This window comes from Diorhabda carinulata, chromosome 10 (genome assembly GCF_026250575.1).
Source record: "Diorhabda carinulata isolate Delta chromosome 10, icDioCari1.1, whole genome shotgun sequence".
NCBI classification, from domain to species: Eukaryota; Metazoa; Arthropoda; class Insecta; order Coleoptera; family Chrysomelidae; genus Diorhabda; species Diorhabda carinulata.
The window spans coordinates 5,241,337-5,264,226 of record NC_079469.1 but is presented as its reverse complement, the minus strand read 5'-3'; the positions used below and the strand labels follow the sequence as shown (position 1 = coordinate 5,264,226).

General features: G+C 31.3%; 1 protein-coding gene across 2 annotated transcripts in view; it reads right to left on the bottom strand.

Moving 5' to 3' along the window:
- Positions 1-989: 989 nt before the first annotated feature.
- The window catches only part of LOC130899068 (sialin), a 46,845-nt gene continuing 24,944 nt past the window's right edge, over positions 990-22,890 (bottom strand). For both annotated transcript variants that reach the window (XM_057808811.1, XM_057808812.1), the window contains 8 exons: positions 22,527-22,714; positions 19,491-19,730; positions 12,809-12,893; positions 10,769-11,139; positions 9,307-9,439; positions 8,638-8,778; positions 8,380-8,576; positions 990-7,564 (listed from right to left, as the gene is read on the bottom strand). In XM_057808811.1, coding sequence (XP_057664794.1) covers positions 7,439-7,564; positions 8,380-8,576; positions 8,638-8,778; positions 9,307-9,439; positions 10,769-11,139; positions 12,809-12,893; positions 19,491-19,730; positions 22,527-22,714 — 1,481 coding nt within the window. In that variant the 3' untranslated portion in view covers positions 990-7,438. The remainder of the gene's footprint in view (positions 7,565-8,379; positions 8,577-8,637; positions 8,779-9,306; positions 9,440-10,768; positions 11,140-12,808; positions 12,894-19,490; positions 19,731-22,526; positions 22,715-22,890) is intronic.

The window sequence follows — 22,890 nt, the reverse complement described above, 5'->3', positions numbered from 1 at the left end:
AATACTTTTGATTAATTATGTCTCACGATCGATATCATTTCCTTCTACAAATGCCAATTTTACAACCTGGTATAGGTCGCAGTTAAACAGACATTTTCCTGGTAGTTGTCACAAATATAACCAAATTTTTCCCGACATTTATTTATATACACAAAAAAATCGTGCAATTTCTATGAACCAATGCTTTTGATTAACTTTGTGAAAAAAATACAAAGAAACAGCCGAATCCAAAAAAAGTGGTACGTCAACTTGGATATAAAAAGAAAAAAGTCGGGAGGAGTTATGTGGGACAATTTGAAGACAGGGTTCCCAATTTAGGGGTTTTCCCCTAAATTTAATCGGATGGAACGTTTTTAGGAGTATTTTCAGAGATTGTTATAACTATTAAGCAAAATAAAAGTGTAATATTATGGGAAATGATTTAATGTCGATATGTATGAAAGTAAAAAAACAGAATCTGAAGAAAATGATTTGCTACTTGAAGTTTTCGATAATTAATGAATAAACAATTTTAAATAAAAATATTGCTGGATGAAATTATCCATTTATTGTTTCGAGATATAAATAATGAATTTTTTTAGGCGAAATCACTAGTTATGGGTTAAATTTTAAGAGTTTCCCTCTATAACGAATAACTTTTTGTTTTCTCTTGACATCATCGTCGATTTCATCAAATATAAAGTGAAAATCTTTAATCATTCTACCAAAACCGTTTATTTTGTAAAAATATGGATAATATGTAAAAGTTAGGTTAGGATCCACCGTTTCAAGTTAAACTGAAGTTTAAACTACCCGATAATGTTTAAACCTAAGTTTGTAAGTAATTAGAATGGTCTGGAAAACTTTCTAAATCTTTCACAAAAGTGTCTTCTTCTTAATTACCTTCAACTTAATGTTAATCAAATATTTTTATATGAAGAATTCAAAAGTAATTTCTTCTACAGGATATTTCTGACTTATAGTGCACGTGTAGAATCATAACTCACGAGTTAATCCAAATTATTTTTATGTATATTGAAATATAACAATAGTTGCAACAAAAACATAACTATTATTTAAAAAACATTAAAAATTCTATTTAATACATCTTATATCACAAAGGGCACAGTTATATCTTGAAAATAAACGCAATTTCCATTAACAGTATTAACAGTTTTAATTGAAAAATGATTGTCCTTTTATGGAAAGAAAAATCATCTGTTACCATTTTAATTGTAAAAAAATGAATCTAGTATACTAGAAACTACTTTAGTCTTCCGAATAGTTAAGAAAAGATTTAACTGTTTCCTTTAGTGCCCTTAAATCACCGAGGTATACTTATTGTTATTGGATTAATAAACTGGTAACGGTATCAATATTATATCGCCTACCAAATGCCTTACAACCGAATTAAGATATAAAAATAAAAAAAAATGTAGGGATATTATTAGTACAACAAAATCGACATTCGGCAAGTGAACATTTTGGTTAAATATTTTTTGTGAAAAATCAAAAGTATGATGCATAATAACTAGATAAAACGATACAGAGTGTCGAAATATAATATTGTCGTACAAAGCCTTCGAATTAGTTGTATTTCTCTACCTTTCCCTGCCTTCGTTTCAAATTAACATAATTTAGAAATTTCTTGACCAGCCATATGTCGACCTCAAATATTGAAATTGATGGTTCATAAGTATACAAATGTCAAAATAAACATTGATCTACATTAATTTTCATGACTGTTTTATATAAAAAGTGTTTACTGACAAACTAAAGTTCAAACTACCCTCAGACCGCCGCTAACGTTTAAACTGAAGCTTATTAGTAAACGCCATCTATAATTCAAATAATATTTTTTCGTAGTTGAGTATGATATTGTTTCTTATAGATTTTTCCATGGTTATTTTGTAGCAAATCCCGCTACATCCTAGTGTATTTTGAGGTCAGAGTTGAGTTTCAGTTTCAAAATCCGCCAAATCCAAATCGACCAATAGGAGCACCTAGTGACTACCCATGATCCTCTGCTAGTTGTTTACCTTTTATGCTTTATTTCCGCAGGGTGTTTACATTGATTGAGAAAGATTTGAAAAAGATTGTTGAGCCAGAAGAGTATCAACTTTTTATTTATACAGTTAGGTTTAGGAGATTTTTACTTTTTATTCATACAATGGAGTTTGAGTTTTATTTTTATTTATACAATGGATTTTAAGATTATGAGGTTTTTTAATTGTTTACGTTTTTTATTTGTTATTACGCAAATAGGGTAGGAATTTTTGTCTGAACCTCGCCTATTATCTCAAAATAATCTCATAGATCCACACTAACATAAACTCCTTGCCCACAAGTGCGCGAAACCGGAGTTGGGGACAATGAGAAAGAAGGCACAGCCGGCGCGTGTGAAGCGATGTTCGCTAAGAGCGGTACCGCACGCGCCAGTGGAGAAGGTGGGTTTTTAGCTGGTTAGCGGACGAATCCAGCACACCTGGGATTTTCCCACCCACTCCAAAAAAAAAAGGGTAGGTTATTATTATTATTTCGTATATCATTTAAAACTACAACCATCTATAAAGTTGATAATCTACTACTAAGTAGTCAGTACTAACATACATCCAATATAACTTCAATTAAACATTGTCATATAATTATGAGTGGAGATGATCGCCGCTAAAAAACCTTTTTTTTTTTCTTGTCTCATCTCTACTCCTTTCAGTTACCGGAATAAAGCGCATAGTCCATTATTTTCCCCTGTTTTTATTTTTCTCATAAGTATTTTTCTTTAAATTTCATTTCTTCGGATTTCCACAGGGCAAATCTTTTGGGCTATCTGCTCTTTCTACATTGAATTACATACATTATTTTTTCTTTAAAAACTTAATACTATCTCATTATATTTCCTCTGAGTTATTGGACTATACTGATCTTTTGATTGAGTCTGATTAATAGCTTTAATTCTAATTACACCAATTTCTACTCAGTAGACCCCTTTACAGGCGTCTTGCAGTTCGGTTCACAGTACTCCTTAATAAGTTTACAATTTGAACGGGTAAATACATAACCTCAAACTTTATCTTCTAATTTATTTTATAAAAAAAGTGTTTGTTCATACTTTAGTTAAAATTTTGAATGGTTTTTAGAAGTGCACCAATTCTACATACTTCTATAGCAGTTATTATAGGTGAACCCTGAAAAAAAGGAAACTCCGCACAAAAACCCTGCACCGCTGCTATTTTGAAATAAATTGCTCCAAAAAAATTATTATAAGCAGTCAACATGTACAATAAAATCACGTTTTTTCTATCTTAATTTATTCTATAGTATTTCTGAAAAAAAAATCTTCAAAAGGCCTCTATGATGGTCTAAGGTCATAAGAGGAGTTTGATTTTGATATTACATTTTTAATATAGTCCAGTATTTCTAGATGATCCATTAGAAATAATAGTCTTTCGAAGATATTCCTCAATTATTTTTAGGATTGAAATTATCACCAAAGTGATCTTATCGTCTTCTTTAGTTATTCCTGTCATATGAATACCAATTTTATCTTCTTGAACCCTACTAATCTCCTAATTTTTTCAAGGTACATATCATAATTATTCCTAAGACATAATCTAATTCCTTTATAATTTGATCTTTAGATAACATTCGAACTCAATTCAGTAGGTAAAGAGGTTAGTTATTCTTCTTTTCAGTAAAATTTAGCCTTTACCTATATGATTTGACACTTATGGAATATTGTGGAATACATATAAATAATTTTTGAACCATTTAAAAAAAATTACATTCTAGAGTATCGAATTGTGTATAGAAAACAGGAGAAGAGGATAAACTAACAAATAAAAATTTATAAAAGCATCGAAATTCGAAATATAACCTTGAATTTTTGTTACTTTGAAATACTCAACACCCTGTATCATTTAAGCGATTAGTAACCAACAAAAATGATTAGTTTTCACAAAAAATATTCCAATTTGTTATAAATATACTATATTTATATATAATCTCTCAATGTATTACTAGAGAATACAAGTATTCAACAAAAAATATATATATATATATATATATAAGGTGTGTAAATAATATTCCCTTATATTAACAATGTGTACGGGGCTAGTCATTAGACTTTTATATGGAATTTCGGAATGTAATCTTGAACACCAGATGTTGACTTATCTAATGAATACACCCTGTATTAAATGAGGATAAGTGAATTGATACTAGGCACCTTTCTCTTTCGATAAGATTCATCTGATTGTAGAGTATTTCTATCAACAAATAAAATTATAATAAAAAATATTTTAAAATAAGAAAAAACTAAAACAATTTTTCTCTAATTGAAAAAATTGAAATTTTTATATCTGCAATATTAAGTGACTTTATTTATTCGGAAAATATCAAGAAACAAATACAGGGTGTGTCATGTATATTGATAGCTGTTATTTTTAAAAGAAAAATATTTTCTGTTGGACTTTTTGATTCACCCTGTAATTTGAGTTTTATTTCAATATTTCTTTATATCCTGTTAATATAGTCCATTCGTTTAATGTCGAGGCAATTTTACCAGAAAGCAATAAAAATAAGGTTAATCTGTATAAACCAATTTGATTTGAAGTTTCGCATTTTAATATTTTGAAATGGGCGTATTACAATGATACTGTACCCAAAGAGTGTTACCTAAGCTATACAATTGAACTATTTAAATGGGTGTGTGCGATTATATATTTATTTCAAAGAGAGTCTTTCTGAGGCGCCTTATTGTTATTGCTTCCAATCGGATATATAAAATAGAGTTTTAAATTAAAATTCAAAAAAGCAAGCCCCTATTTTTTGAAGTTAGCATATATTTAGAAAATTTTTAGTTAAAAACGTTGTAATGTATTGGGGGTCAATTGAACACTATCTCTTAAACCATTTTTTTGAATATTTCATGGAAATAAAACAATATTTATTACTTTGGAATATGGATTAAAAAATTGAAAAACATGTTGTTTTTAATTATATTTACAATCTTTGAAATGTAATCCAGGGATTTGGATTTTAGTATTATTTTTTTAAAGTTATAAATTTTTATATTTTTGAAAAATAGTTTTATCAACTAAAATTGGAAAGAAAAATTTTAATTCAATAGTTTTTCATCATTTTCCCACATAAGACAGTATAGATTTGGATTTTCTTTTAAAATTTGGGTTAAAGGAAAGGAATTTTCAAAATTACAAGTGTTTTTAACTCCCGTAAACATTCATAAAAAAATGTTATTTCTCAGATTATTTTAGATTTCTGGTTTGAGAATTATTTTACATATATTTCAATATTTTTGGGTTGTTTCTAGAAAAGTTATTTTTTAAGTAGTTTTCCGTCTATAGATTCTTTGAATGCATGCGTGGAATATTGAAAATTGATAGGAAATCGATAAATAATTCATTTCCACCATTCCTACAAATTGTAACATGCGATATTCAGTTATTTTGAAAAGATAGAAAAATTATATTGAAAAAATATATTTTTTTAATGAAAATTTGAAAAAATATTTTTAGATCTAATGTGAAAATAGAGAATAAATTTAAATAAATGATTTTTTAAATAAAATTAGAGAGATAATTGAAAAAATTGAATGTTTTGATGATTTTTTTTCAGTTTTTTACTAGACTGAAATCAAAATTTTAATTATTTTTCGCAAAAATTCCATACCAAAGAAATTGGACAGGAAATTTTAATTTTCATAGTTCCACTTTTGGAATTTTCAATAAAAATATAGTTTAAAACATTTAAAAAATATTATTAATAAGACTTTTTATATATGATTGACCATAATAAATTGAAAAATTCACATTTTTTTGTTTTTTGCTAATTTTTTTCAGTTTTCCACGAAGCTAGAATACAATTTTTAATTGTTTACGCAAAAATTTCTTGTTTTCTTTTATGTAAATAGATCAAAACTAATTAAAGAAAATAAGACAAGAAATTTCAATTTCCAAATTTCCAGTTTTTTATTTAATATGAAAATTTTGAGAATTATAGAGAAAAATTTCGTTACTTCAAACTAAATATATGAAATGTTTGAAAAATGAGACTCAAATGATACAAAAAAATTGAAAACTGCCCATGTTAGGATTATTTTCTTAATTATTTCAGTATGCCACGATGCTGAAATGAAGTTTGAATTATTTAATAGAAAAAAAAATATTTTTTCTTTTATGAAAATAGATCAAAACTGATTTACGACAATTCTATAGGAAATTTTTAGAAATTATTAAAAAAATTGTAAATTTACATTTTTCCACAATACTGAAATACAAATTTAAATTGGTTATTTCAAAAATTTCATTTTTTAATGAAAAATAAATCGAAACATTCATAGTTTCACAGTTATATTTCGAAATATATATATATATATATATATATATATATATATATATATATATATATCAATATTTTTTTCAATATTTCCAAAGATAATTTTATCAGTTATTTTCTACCCCCAAATAAAATACAAATTTTACTAACCACAAATAATTCTAAAATAAAATTACTTTCAAAATTGCAGACCTACTAACATCGGATGATAATTTAAACCTCCATTTTATCGGACTATAAAACCTCGCCCTGTATGCAAAAACATTCGAGTACACAACAGATATACTATTTGTACAACAACAAACATCAACGAGATCAATTGTCAAATTTCTAAATAAAAATGGATAAAAGAGATTCAAAAAACATTTGAGAGGTTATGTCTAAGTACAACAAAGCCTGGATCACACGTATTCGGTTCGGTTCGTTGTCGGTTGGTACGTTAAGAAACGTACCTAATAGAAATAGTACAACATCTCGACAAAAACAAGTTTTTTATCAGGACTAAGCTCTTATCTGGGAACAGAAACCAATTGAAATGTTCACACATGAACGGTTTATTTTGGTATCAATCCAATGGTCAATGCATCCAAATTATGCCTTTTAATCCAAAAATATTCAAAAAATTCTTCATTATCCCTTAGCTTTGATGGTAAATTCATGCCATAAAGTGATGAGAAGATGCATATTTCTATTTCTATAAACCTTGTGAAAACCGTGTATGTGTGACAAGATTTCCGGTTTCTATGGAAAACGAACCGTAACGCATATGTATGAAACGGGCCTAAGTTAAATAAGTATCTTTTATGCCCGTAATTGTTTCGACTTATCTAAAAACGGTAATAATTCTAACTTATCACAATTTTATGTATGGAATTATATTAGATTAAAGAGATTACCCTAGCCTCTAACAACTAATAGTTCGGTATGAGACATTTATAAGTTATACGAAAAGGAATATACGTTTAAAAAAAAATCAAAAAAAAATAGAATATTCGATTTTTAATTGGAGAAACTTTTTTTCTAAAACTGTGTATTATTTGATTAATAATTTTGTATATATTAGTATTTATCTATTTTATTTATATATAATCTATAAATAAAGTATTTACGCTTGAATTTCATTTGGGTCATCTTTAACAATGGTGGGTTTCTTTTCGGGCGATTTTCCATTCATCAATTCCTCTTGTTCCGGAGTGGTTATCGGGAGACCGTCATAGTTCCAAGACTGAACCTAAAAAATAAAACCAAAACTAGAATGAGAAACATAACACTTTAGTTCAACTATATTGATGGTATAATAAAGAACATCTAGCAACTTAGTAGATAAACTAAACGGGTTCTAGCACAAGTATAGGAAAATCAATGAGTGCGAGAGAAGCAGATAGCGAAATCAATGAGTGCAAGAGAGAGACGTAGATCTCGTATCGTCACAGGAGGCAAAGCCATTTTTATTCGAATAGTCCGCCATTGTTCTATTATCGAACAGACGGCGCTACGTGCATTAATAATGACGGAGTCTGTACAGATCAACAGATCAGCTCTATGTCGTGATAATATTGAGTTGTCATCAGATTTATACATGCATACAAAATTTCAGAACAGACTGAAACCGGAAAATGTATTTGTCCACAACCGTTTGATACATTAGGCAACCAACCTTACAATTATACAGCTCTGTGTTTCAAGATTGGATAACCCTGATCTGATTTATTCTGTGAAAAATGAATGACAAGTGGCAATGGACATTCGTACCGGCTTTTGTTAATACTAATTGAACATTTTTAATTATAATAAAACACATAAAATACAAGCATTTCTCAATTTGATGATCGTCCAAACATTTATCAGCATCAAATTTAACTTTCAAGATTTAATTACAGACGAAAGGACAGGTGAAACTAATTAAAAGCTAGTAACAATAACATGTAGCAACAGGATGGAAAAGAGACCTGTAATCAAGTCAAATCATAACGTAAAACATAAAAAAGTCTTGGAAATGGAAAGTTGAAGAAAAACATAAGAAATTATATTGATCTATTTACTTACATCTCCAGTACCGCATATTTGGAAAGAAATATACGTAACAACAGTTACAAAACAGGAAACGTAAAAAACGTTCCTCCAAGCCGACATGTTCTGTTCTTGACCTTCCAACATGTGAAACGTTACGAGGGGACTAATAAAACTTGCGCTCATGTGTATCGTTTGAGCAAAAGCTAGTACCGGTCCTGCGAAATTTGGAGCTGAAACAAAAAAAGATTCTAAATATCAAATATTTGGAAAAAAAAAATTGTAAATAGTTACCTATATCTACAACGTTGGCCATAGCTCCGGCATACGAAGCTGTAACAAGAGTGACAGCTAGGAACCAAACAACGAGAATTAAGTTGATGTCACAACCTATATAACTGATGACGACTACCAAAATTCCAGGTACTATTTGAGCTAAAACATAATTACGATGTAGGGAATAAATCGCATATAAAAACTGTGTTTTACAACTAAACATAATGACAATTTTTATGTATACACCCATTTTATTGGTTCCTTTTATCTAGGGGGTACATATTAAAAAAGAAATAATAATGTTTTTGAATGTTAACTTTGAGGAAGGAAATGAACCTTACCAATATGCATTATTTAAAAGATGTATATAGGGGATATTACAAATTTACAGTAAATCTCAGCATATTCTCTTAAATATACCTCGAATTGACTGCACAGTTCACATAATGTACTGTAAGTTAACTGCACGTAAAAATAAACTGAAAAAAGCAAAGAAATGTCATGCAAAGAACAAGATAAAGCAAAGTAATCAGAACGAACACAAAAGAGGACAGAAACAAATAAACCAGCCAAGAATGCCACCCAAGCAGGAGGCAACTACTATAAATAATAACATCCTCCATTATTTTATCTATGGTTAGTTTTATTTATTTGAATGATCAATACACTAAAGGTGTTTAAACTTACATAAGGCTGTCATAAGTTTGCGTACGTTCGTCAAGGACATGTAATTTTTGGTAATGAGTTTGTCTGCTATATAACAGAAAAATACTGATGCTACATAACTGCAAATGAATGGTGCTCCCGATAGCAAACCGTTCTGAAAAATACAAGATTATTAAAATCAATATAAAATTATTTAGAAGAGATATAATTGACAACATTTCCTTATCAACGATTTAAGAACTTCACCAGCAATCTCTAAGTACCACAAACTGTCAATATTTAAACTAGGGGTTGTAAAGAATTCCGGGGTTTTTACTGCATAAACAATTTTTCAAGTATCAGATACTGATATTAAAAACAATGCTGATGCTTAGGTTCGGGGAAAAACATCCTACGTTTGCATCACTGCTTGTAAAAGTTGAATTTGGGACACTTTTGTCTATGTCTGTATTCAGATGTATCGAAATAATTCCCAAATTAGCATCACTGCATATAAATTTTGAATTTATGACACTTTGTGGATACGTCTATATACAAATGTAGAAAAAAATTCCCAAATTAGTATCACAAAATACAAAACTTGAATTTGGAACATTTTTGGCTATGTCTGTACTCAGATTTATTGAAATAATTCCCAAATTAGCATCATTCCATATAAATTTTGAATTTGGGACTTTTTTAGATACATCTATATTGAAATTTAGGAAAAAAATTCCCAAATTAGTATCACAAAAAATGAAACTTGAATTTGGGACATTTTTGGTTATATCTGTATTCAAATTGTGACACTTTTTGGATACGTCTATATTCAAATTTAGGAAAAAAGTTTCCAAATTAGCATCACAGCGTATAAAACTTGAATTTGGGTCACTTTTGGGAAAAATTCCCAAGTTAGGATCACTGCATGTAAAAATTGAAATTGGAAAACTTTTAGCTATGTATGTACTAAGATTAAAGGAAATAATTCCCAAATTACGATCACAGAATATAAAACTTGATTTTGCGACACTTTTTGGCAACGTCTCACTCAAATATAGGAAACAAATTATCAAATCAGCATCACAGCACACAAAAATTTGAATTTGAGGCACTTTTAGCTATGTTTGTACTCAGATTTAAGGAAAGAATTTCGAAATTAGCATCGCTTCATAAAAATCTTGAATTTGGGACACTTGATGGCAATGTCTAATTCAAATTTAATATACAAATTCCCAAATTAGTATCACAAAATATAAAACTTTAATTTGGGACACTTTTAGGCAATATCTAACTCAAATATAGGAAAAAATTCCTAAGTTAGCATCACTGCATGTAAAACTTGAATTCGGGACACTTTTGGCTGTGTCTGTACTCAAATATTCCCAAATTAGCACTATGCACATTAAAATTACTCCCATTTGCTACCTTAACACATGAACTGAATTGAGAGTTCAGCTAAAGCAAATAATTTTTCTAAAAAGTTTCTTACATAAAAATATCTTACCTTTTCAATACTAAATCCAAGTATACTTTTCATGTAAGTCGGTCCGGACACTATAAAAATATAATGTACCCAAATCCTGCCGAAATTAGTGATGCCAATCGACCAAGCTGCTGGAGACGTTAAAATTTTCTTCCAGGGTACTACCTGCGTCCTGGAATTTTCGTATGTATTGTTAGTATTTTCTTTAATATACTGTTGTTCTCTTAAACTTATTCGAGGATGTATTTCTGGACTGTCGAATGCCAGCAAGTACCAAATGAGACACCAAATGATGCCTATTGAGCCTGTTGTATAGAATACTGAGCGCCAACCTAGATGGGCGATGAGAAATCCGCACAGGGGATAAGTTATTCCAATACCAATACTGAAACCTACGGAAAATAAATTAATTAGTAACAATATACAAAACAACAGACTTAATTCGCCATTTTACTGATGATTATTACTATCGAACACACTGTTCATATCTACTACGAAGGTTGCCACTCAGTTGTAGTTTTGAGATAGACGAATAAAAATAAATATTAATAATTTCTTTTTTCGAAATATTCCTTTATTAAGATCAATGCACTCCAAAACATGTAATTTGAACGCATCAACCGCCATTAGACGTCGAAATGTATTATATATAAGAAACAATCACCAAACAAGGACTGTACGGCGAATGACCCATCAATTTAATGTTTTGGCTATTTTAATTGAATGATTCTTCTTCTACGATTGATTTCCTTGTTTTTTTTTTCGGACACTTCTGCCAAACAAATACTGATGTACCATTCACAATTGACCGTTTTACGTTGCTCTACTGGAACCAGTTATTCCGGAAAAACATTCGACCATTTTCTTCAAACTCTTTCGTGCGCCAACAACTTTTTTTGGATTTAGTTCGTCTTGAAAGTTGCAAACAATCGACTGTTGTTTACTTTCGATTTCATATGCATGATTCGTCGCCTGTCACGTCTTTTGAAGCATCGCTAATGAAATTTTTTAGCATTTCTTCGCATTAATCGACACGAGCTTTTTTTGAGCGATTGTCAAATTATGCGGTATCCAACGCGAACAAATCTTTTTGACAAGCAAAATATATGCGAGTAGAACGAATGCCCAAATATGCGTAAATCTTACGGTATGTCACATGACGATGTTGCAATATCAGTTTACGCACAATCTCGATGTTTTCTGGTACAATACCAGAAAAGCGCGACCACGGTTCAGAAAACCAGCTCGAGATGGTGCTTCATCACCAAAAGTCGAAGAGACTTGATCGGCTGTTGGTTTAAGCCACATCGAAAATCAGGTAGATTAAAACATTATGATGGCGTTGTCAGATTTGACATATTCACATCAGTGTTGCCATATCGCAAAACTTAAGTAGCAATAACACTCACAGTTGGACTGTTTGACGTTGTCTTTAGACACTGAGTTCAACTTTTGATTGATTTGTAATTGTAACTGTTGGTGTAGTGATAGTAAACATGTTTAGTATAAATATAACCAACGATTCTAAAAATTCCAAGTTTGCTATTATTATTATTATTTATTTGTATTTATACTTTTTTGCGTGACATGCTGCCATGATTGTCTTCTCCCTTTGATTTTTGTATGTTGTCTTTGTTGCCATTTTGTTTTTTTTTAGTTCGTTGTTATGTAAATTAGGTAGCTTTAAGTTTGATTACTGTTATTCTTCCATCCATAAGGTTATTTATACATTTTATTTTAAATTTTTAAAAAATTGTGAATATGTCAAACTATTTAAGTGTCCTTCAATTATTGTGTCACCTGTCATTAGTCTAATTCTGGTATAAGACAAGATAATGTACACATTGACCTGACACAATCGTACCAATCCACTGTTCCACTTAGTCAGGCAGGAAATTCGACTGGTGGCTGGCGTTTTAACCGGACACGGTGATTCTTGTTTTATTTATAAATAATTTTCTGTTAAATAAAGAAAAATGAACATTTATTAACGAGCGATGGTCACTGTATTTATTCATTTTGTAGGGTAAAAGAAAATTAAAGAACGTGTCGAATACTTACCTTGAAAACTAGACATAAACCTACTTCGTTCTGGAACTGGTATCCAATGCCCCACAAGGGCATACATAGCAGGCCAAGTTAAACCCTATAAAAAGTGAAATTTTTTCGTATTTTTTTTTATATAATTAGTTGATACATTAACAATTTAATGTTTTAACGATCAAAGTTGCTCCTATTTTTCCGTCTCATTCCTTTAAATCGTCTTGTTTTCATTATGGAATCTTCATCAACTAATGTTTTGATTATTTGGCTTTTCTTGGATTGTTTTCTTTGTTTGGGTCCCATTTTCGTCATCTTCATTATAATATTTTATTTTAAGATGCAATAAACTAATTCTACTCAATTTAATTGCTTTTATTTTCCTTTTAGATGTTTTACATCATCACGTACAAATTATTATTATTCTAACCTCACTTTTTTTAATTTGTTTTTTCAACCACCGTTTACGAAAATAATCAGAAATATAAAAGTATCACTTCCTTCATAATCCTCTTCTTCTGTTATTTCTCATTTTATCTGTCTATACTCTTTTTATTTTAAACAAAAAATTTACCGACTATCCAATACGTTGATTCCTGCCTGTCGAGGTCCATGATTTGTTTTATCAGTTAAAAAACTAACTAGCAATTTTTTATTTGGTAAAAAAGTGTTTTGATGATTTTATAGTCTATTTTTATGTACAAGAGAGTAATAAATCATAGTTACGAAACATTTCAAATACTTTTACAGAATAATTTGAATATTTCCCAATAGTTTCATAGATGTACCTGAGCTAATAAATGTTTTTGGTCTTTAATTGGTCATAACCACGAGCTGTACAGAACATTTGGAAAAGGTTTGGACTGGTTAAAAGCCTTGTGTATTAAAGATCTATTTGCCAATAAAAGTTAGAAATTTCGTTTTATTTTAATTCTGATTCCCACAAATTTCACCGAAAACACGATTTTAGGTTTTTTCATATATCGAGGACATCCAAATTGTGTATTCTTCCTTAAAGAGAAAGAGAGAGATTCATTGGGTTATTTTAGGTAGGATAAGGGAATATTTTTTTTTATAGGAGGTTGGAGTTGGCTCTAATTTAGGAGTTACTCCTCTGCAAGAGTGGGGTTGTGGTGGTTACGTGGGTTTGTGCTTGCTCTCTTGGCTGGAAAGAGAAAAAGCGATGACAATTTACAAGAAGAAGACAAGAAGAAGGTGCTGGTGTAAGCAAAAACGGCTCTTTCCGGTTAGGGGTACAGGAGGGTACAACTGCGGCTATATTATTCCCTATCATCGGCCATTTGAACCGCTACATCAGATTACAGGGATACCGCAGAAAACTTACAACACCGCCCGCGTCCTTAAACCACGTGGTCTTATTATAGTCCTTTTGGGACCCCTACAGGTAGCCTTTTCCACGACTCCTTCCTCCCTGTCCGATACTACGTAGTTTTTTTCTCAATATTTTACGTTTTCTATCACATATTTATTTATTCTAACTTTCAAGTTTTTGAAGAAATTAATTTATTATCTACCTCTACATTCGGTAAATTCAATAAAACCTCGTAATTGATTCGAATTCTTCCTCTACCTATCTACCCTCCAAATAAAAGTAAATTTTAGTAAATTTGTGGTGATTTTATTCATTATATTCGTTGGTAAGTTTTTCCCAGATTTTTTTATTAAATTTTTTGTACAAAAATTCCAGTTATCGTTATTAATTTTCTTTTTGTTTTGAGCAAATTTTGTATTAAGTTGCGCGTAAATTCGTATTTTCTGTGTCGAATGGCATACAATCTATTAAAATTAAATAAATATTTGTTAACTACTAATAAATATTATTCAACTGTTAATAAACTCTCGAATAAATTAATTTATTAACAGTTTATTATTTTTTTAACCACGTATTCAAGATTCTTCATGAAAAATTAGCAATTGTGTGCCAAATAACAAAATTTCATATAAAAAATGTTACTTCCTCCCCCCATTACCAGGCTCAGCGTAGTATTTGAGCTTATCCTCCATTCTTGACCTAGCCACGTCGTTTATGAACGTTCTTTCAACAGTTTAGTTGCAACTTGCAATGTACAGTGAGATTTTGGAAAATTTGGAAGAGCCACGAAACGACGAAAAATTGGTCTTTTGGACAATACACAAAACATACAACGACAACCCACAAATAATACACAACCTACGCGTAACAACTACCTCACCGTATTCAACGTAGATTTGACAGCAATTATACAACAATTAGCTAACAGCATTAACAATAATAAGAAAAAAATAATCTCGAGACAATGACACAACACAACATGACATATGACAATCAAAACTGTCAGAAGCAACACGGGAATGAAAACAGCATATAGGTTAACCAAACTTTCACAGACATAACCAGATGATACACTAAACTACCCGACAAAACAAGAAATAAAAACACTGACGACTTGGCAAACCAAAAGGGGAAAACACCAAAAAAGGTTGAAAAACTTCTAATATAATAAAGGAGGTCAAAAGAGTACAACTAGCACTGATTTGGAAGATAACACAACTCATAACGAGACATGGTCACATACAACAATATTATAGTAGCTTCGGCCTCAGAAAAACCGATGGGAAATGTAAAGAAGAGAGCAATGAAACTGAAGATCAAGAGCTTATAATGAGTTAGTGCCAAATACCTCAAAGAATAATAGCAAGAGCTAAATTGGTAAAAAGAGTGAGAAAAAAGAACAAACAATACACGACAACACAAATAGATTTGTCATACAAAGACTTGACGACATGGCTAAGCGAATTGGGGACAGAAATGGTTTTGGATTATTAATTTTAAACCTACCCACCTAACATGATACAACACCTACATTTTGTTTTCAGCAAAAATATTTGACTAACACATCATGTTCCTCCAAAATTAACGCAGATCATCTTTCCCCGGTAATTTGAAGCGCGGTGGTTGGGATGGGTAAATGAACAATAAATTTACACTTCGTGTCTGCTGAAAGAAGTTATATTTCTATGGATTACGAATGCTTCATAATTTCATTACTCTCCTTATCTTAAAAATAGACTATAAATGAAGTGTAAAAAATAGAAGCACAAACTCAATTATAATAACATAAACACAAATGATTATGACATCTATTGATGTGGCACTCGAGTACAAAGTAATCGATTATTATCTGCATTCGATTATTCTCAGTACTGAATACTTACGTTGACAGCTGACGGTTTAGAAAATAATTGATTATTGAATATTGAATATCCAAGTAATTAATTCAGTATATTATACGATTTTCTTATTTTCATGACGTCACAACCAAAAAAAATCGTTTTTGTTAAAATTTTGGTTAAAAGTTACATTTGCAAAATTTAGTGAATATTATTCAGTTTCCTTTAGAGTCAAATCAGTTAGTGCGTTATTTTGCACGCCACTGAATACATCAAATTAGATAGAGATATGATATAATGACGTGGACGAGACTTATAGAATAATCGATTATCTGTGAGATAAAACGAATAGCGAAAATTATTTTTAGAATATGAAAGAAAACTTAGAAACACGCATAATATTTATATATTTTTAATTTTTTTTAATAGCACATGGGAGTTTATTGAACACGAGTTGAGGTTAATGAATTTTATATTCGAACGTGCATTATACAGGGTGCATTTGAGGTACCTTCCTTCAAATTTTTGCTTCTTTATTGGACTTTTGATGCGTTTGGATTCTGGAAACTTCAACTGACAATCTCAAATTACTTATTCACGATATAAGTATATTTGAGTAGATAATAACACAAAAAAAAATATTCCAGCCGTAGGTCATCCCTTGTTAAAAAAATAGAGTATTAAATAATAAAAAATTGACATTTTCGGACTTACGTATGTTAACAAATTATAAATTTTATTTGAAAATTTATAAACAAAAAATAAAGCTAAATAGTGAAAATAATATGTGAAATTAATTGAATGAAATTAAGAAAAATTATAATTGTTAATTGACGTAATATTAAGTAATTATTATTTTAGAAAAATACATATAGAAAAATTGAAAATTTAGTAACTATTTTTTTATTGTAAAATAAGGTAAAAAAAGATCAAGGGGTGTGGCGGGAGGGTGTGTTGAAAGAGCACGAAAAGATGTTGTATAAATAGTGTTCTTTATAGAACCTAACCTAACCTAACCTTACTTAATCTAACTCAAAAACTCCATTCCATCTTACTTGTACTTATTAAGGGTATTTACCTCCCTCTAACACCCCCACAACCCCAAGTCGATAGGGGGTGTAGGATGATTTTTAGATAATTACCAAAAAAACTAATTTTAAAACAGAAGAGGCGTAAAATCAAGAACATTTAGAAGCGTAAACATATTAAAAGGTTTAAGAAATAAGACATTAATATTTTATTATTAATAGGTCACGTTATTTTAAGTTAAGTATAGTTATTTTCTAACCTAACCTTCTTCAATTGTAATCATTATTAATTACTAGAGATGTGTCAATACCAAAATTTTTCGATTCTCGATATCGATACCTAAAAAATCGATTCTCGATACCGATACCATCGAAGTATAATAACCCCTTGTGAAAAAAATTCTTTATATCTATGCCTTACAGGGATAAATGAGACAATTTCGCAAATAAAAAATAAACAATGGTTTAATAAACATTTATTCTTAAATTAAATTGGACCAATCTTCAACAAAGGGAAACACATGGTCTACGTTAAGCTCTTTGGTTTTTTGGTTATTGTATCAAAAATCAAAATCATTATCCAAGTTATTTTAACCCTCTAACGGTAAGGTCATAAATAGTAAGGAGGGATCGGATCCGACCTAACTGGGGTTTTCTTTAAAAAAAAATGGTTTAGAATCAAGAAAACAATTTTATTTTCTACAGAACAATAAATCAGTCGAATTACCACATTCATATTCATTTTCCATCACCAATCTGATAACTCAAAAAATCAGGAACAAATTTTTCAACTCTTGTCACTTGGTAGTTTGTGATAACAGTTTTTATTCTACCTTTGAACAATCAAATTTAGTTTCATAATTTATACCAATAAAATAATTATTTCAATTGGAAAACTGCATTAAAAGTTTAACTTTACATTGAAGCAAAAATAATATCTATTTGGGAACTCTCGGTTGTCATTTGGTAACAGCAATAATAACATAAAATAAATAGAAACTATCAAATGTAGACATTATTCAGTCTTATCAAATAACAAAGTGAAGTACTTTTCAAATCACTTTTCTAACTAGCCATAGGACTAGTACTTTTTCGGAATCAAAAACGTGTTTGATGAATCACAATCAATCAAAATAATTAAAAATAAACGAATAAAAAAATGGAATCACAAGTAATAAGGTACTAATCAAAATGTTTTTCATTAGTAGCACATTTGGGATACAAAATCATTTTGTGTTCTCTGTTGTTGAATTTTGTACAAAAATTATTGCCCTTCCTGTCCTTTGAAGGATTATAATAACTGCACCTTCTTCTTTTCTGCTCTAGATTACTTGTTGGTGCAATAGCTAAAGATTGTGGCGATTCCTTGACCAAAATGGCTCCTATTGCGAATCGCGTTGATTCTCCAGACGTTGATTCATTTATGGTTTAGCCAGTCCAAAAGCAAAGCTTTTGAGGAAGTCTACACGTGCATGAACTGAGAAATCCTCACAATCTGAGTTCCATTTGAATATTACAAATGCATTTAGAACTGCCATGTTGAGCATTCCAAAAAAATACCACATGGGCCATCTCCCGCTCTTCCTTTTTGTTGTTTTATCGTGTCAAAGTTTGTCCAAAACACCTTTGGTTGAATCATAAAACTCAATTATCTCTGGTTTTCATGAGTCACCGTTGTCTTCCCCCCTTTGGTGCATCGTTGACAGAAACAGAACCTTTTTTTTAGGGTTTGCTGCATGAGCAAGAATCATTTTGTTATGTTGGTACAGGTATTTGGTAGAACCTTGTGGAGCAGCAGATAATAATGAAGGCAGTATCTGTGGTTTATTTTTACGAAGTGTACCAACGCTTGTCAGTTTTCGTTCACAAAGTACTTCTGCCAAGTCAAAGGAAATGAACCAGTTATCAATGGTTACATTCCTATTAGTTCCTGTTATTGTTGAGGTGAGCTTTAGAACATATTGAGCAGGAATTGGCAAATCGCGACCCAGCGCCTACTGTAGGCGTGAAAACTACCTCCAGTTAGTGAAATATTACTTACCAGAACAGTATATCTAGTAAGAGAGTCCCTCGACGCCGACTGATAGGGTTCCTTGGGCTCTCGTACTACAAATAGTTGGAAGGGAGTGGGTCGGATGTGACCCCCACCTTACCGTTAGAGGGTTATAAGCAGGATTTTTCTACATTCTACACCTGATATATCAAAGACGATATGAAACTTCTTTGTCGGCGCAATAAATGTACCGAGGCAGCAACAAAGACAAATATTTCAACAAATGATTTTGAAAAATATGATAATTTCATTTTGATAACAATATAAACTGGATTAAAAATCATTTTTCCGTCCATTTACTGGTGTCGGCATCGACTTTTTGCGATCGATTCTCGATACCGATACCAATGTCCTAGAATCGGTGGTCTCGAGAATCGGTATCGAGAATCGATATCGAGAATCGACTCATCCCTATTAATTACCAAATATTATTGAAAAAAAAAACACTTACCGATGCAAATCCTTGTATGAATCGCAAACTTATCACCAAACCGAAATGAGTCTCACTCGCCCAAGGTATACAAATACTGCAAAAAGCTGTCGCCAATTGGGCATAACCGAATACCCGTTTAGTTCCCAATTTTTGAGTAGCCAAGCCGCCAACTATTTGGGATATAATATAGGCCCAATAAAACGAGGCCAAAATATAACTTTGTACTTTACTAGGCCATTGAAGTGTGCCACCGTACTCCTAAAAATACCACAAATATTTATATAATACAGGGTATGTTCTGAAAGTAGTAGAACGGTTTTTTCCTAAACAAACGTGCGAGCTACAGTCTAAGGTTAGGTTAGGTCACAAAATTTCAACCAATTACTTTAAATTTATCCCTATCCAAGGTAGTTACACCAAAATGAGAGGGGGTGTTATGATTAATAAGTTGGTAATATGTATTATGCTTAAGCTCCAGGTAAGAAAATGGTTAACCAGAATTCAAAATTCAGATATCGATAATACCGGGAAGAAAAATTGCGAAATACTTGCGAAAGAACTGAATGACTTGTCCAGCTACGATAAGACTGTGCAATTTATAGAATAGATTTTGAACCTTGCCCCAATGGCTTGCTCTAACCAAAAAATCTGCGCCAATTTTTGTACATACGTTCGATAAATCTGCGCAAATTATCTGTGCTTTGCGCAGTTTTATCGTTGCCCGTTGCCGTGTATACCGACCATAAGGTGGCTCATGATGATGCTGCCGTAAAAGATGACAACTGGTCTTGACGCCCTTCGACCACCAAAGAAAATTTGTCGCGAATGAAAATTTATTGAACAGTAAGATGAATATCAGAATGATGATCAGATGACCTGCCAGGATCTTCTGGGCACTACCAGACTTTTTTCTATGAGTCTTATCACTTTCAGAACAGACCTTGCATGTCAAAAATCATCAAACGAATTAGGTTAAACAGCACAAAATTTTATATTCAGTATAAAATACCAATGGAACAGTTCTGATAGCTTTGGTGTATAGTCAGAGTTTGATTCATACGAGAAGAAAAGGTAATAGTACCAAAATGATTTTTGAATTTTAAAAAAACTTTACACCGTGACCAATTGGTATATTTATTTCGCACCAAATGGTGGAGTAGCCCACCAGGTCCAAATAAAAGCCTATTATCCAGGTGAAAGACGAGCACTACAGAGGATATTTACTGACAAGTGTTCATGGCACGTATCACATGTCATCATTGACATCGAAGTGAAAAATTAGGAGAGAAAAATGATTCGTTACAATCCTTAGATAATTTCCTCCAAGAGACGCAATTTCCTCTTGAGGTATGTATACAGTTTTTTCTATTATACCTAAACAAGAAATTTGTGAAACTTATGCAAGCGCCAAGTGGATAACGAAGTCATTCATACCTCATGATGATACTGCAAGTCAAATAAGGTTATGATTGGTATCATTGGAGACGCATTACTTACTTTGGATTATTTTGATTTTATAACAAGATATATCAATAACTAATAAAATCATTCGAACAACAGAAATGAAAATACTCAGAAACATAAGCGGATACACACTAAGAGACAGAAAGAGAAACACAGACATAAGTCACGAATGTGAGGTGGAAGACATCGTCAGATGGGAACGTAAACGTAGAAGAGCTTGGAACGAACACGTGGACAGGATGACCAGAGGAAGATCGCACGAGACGGTAAACCTGGATTCTTGGACCTCAACATCTCAAGGATGACAAGTTGGAAACTACAGGCCTAAGGCCTGCCGCAAATTGAACCCAGCCCACGTACAGCACAGGCGAGGGCCATACCCAGCCCAAGTCCACGTTTTTGAATAGTAACGCATATTGAACACGCTGAACGCCCACGATTTATACCCAAATCCCCATTAGTATACAAGATGACAGCGAGCCAGCGGCTTCTTCTCGATCTGGAGTCTGAATCTGAGGATGACAAAAGATTTATTATGTTGCAACTACCAACAAAAAAAAAGAAAAAGAAGTAAAACAAATGAGTATTTGCGAGAAAGATTGAGTTACGGAGAGTTCAAGTTATCTGGTGAAATTCCAGAAAATATGTTCAAGCAGACAGTTTAGTGAGGCGCATAATTTAATTGAAAAGGATATTACTGGTCAAGAGTGCAACGCAAAAAAGCCTATTGGGAGTGAAGAAAAATTAGCAGTATCTTTGCTCCCATATAATCTTCATGAGTAGAATCATAGAGTACAGAAAAGGATCTCACAATTTCGATTAATTTTTCCATTTTTGAGTCAAGCTATTCACTACCCACGAAACTGTATTGCAAGTACAACTCGGTACCACGCGAACCAGGTTGGGTCGGAGCTGGCCGAGAGATGGGTTCAATATGCGCCACTCCATTTGAAACAATGTTCTACAAAATAATCCACGCGTGTGCTGTGCGTTGAAGAAGAAAGAAGAAGAACAAAATATATTGTAGTGATTGCATCGATTGTCTGTCATCTTGGTAACAAATACTTGGTTATTACTAATTTTAATAATACATATAGAAAATTTCGAAAAAGAAAATTTATAAATGAGTGAATCTGAACATGATGTAGTAAAGAATCTAACTTAAGAGGAAACCTTTGTGGTACTGAATATTCTTCCTAACAAATCAGATGGGATACGAAAAACAATATGACTTTTTAAAGAAATGATTGGAAGAGTCAAAATTTGTCAAGTTCATATGAATTCGAAAGAAGACGATATCAAAATAAGAAATCAAAAGACATGATCTAGAAAAAAGTACGTTTGTAAAAATTGTTGAGAGAGGAGATAAAAAATTTTTTGCGAAATCAAGTAACAAAACATTGTCCTACATCTTACAGGAAAAACGAGTAACACAGCAAAAAATTAATAACCAAATAGTTTTAAAACGAAACATTTGAAGCTATGCCAATAAATAATTAAAATCACAACCCATTTATTTAGAATTTTATGAAACGCGAGTCTAATCGTTTGCCAAATACTTTCGACTGTCGATGTATTAATAGAACTCACCACTGGCGCAATATTGTCACTAGATTCCTCTACTGAATAGCAATACTCGTTAGATGAAGTTGTATTAGTTCTTACTGGTTCGTTTACCATAGCCACGATGGCTATGTTTATGTCGTTTCTCATCATAAATGAAACCAAGAAGCCGGACCATGATAATAGATACAATACCAATCGGGCTGGAACCTGACCTGTAACAAATTTAATACCAGATGTTGGATGTGAAAATAATAACAAACTATATTTTGTTACAATATTCCGAAGATATTACGTAATGTATGCAAAAAATGTGATTTATACCAAGGATATACGTATACTTGTGTGTGAAACTAAAAAAAAATAAATAGAAAACTGGTAGGCCAGGTAC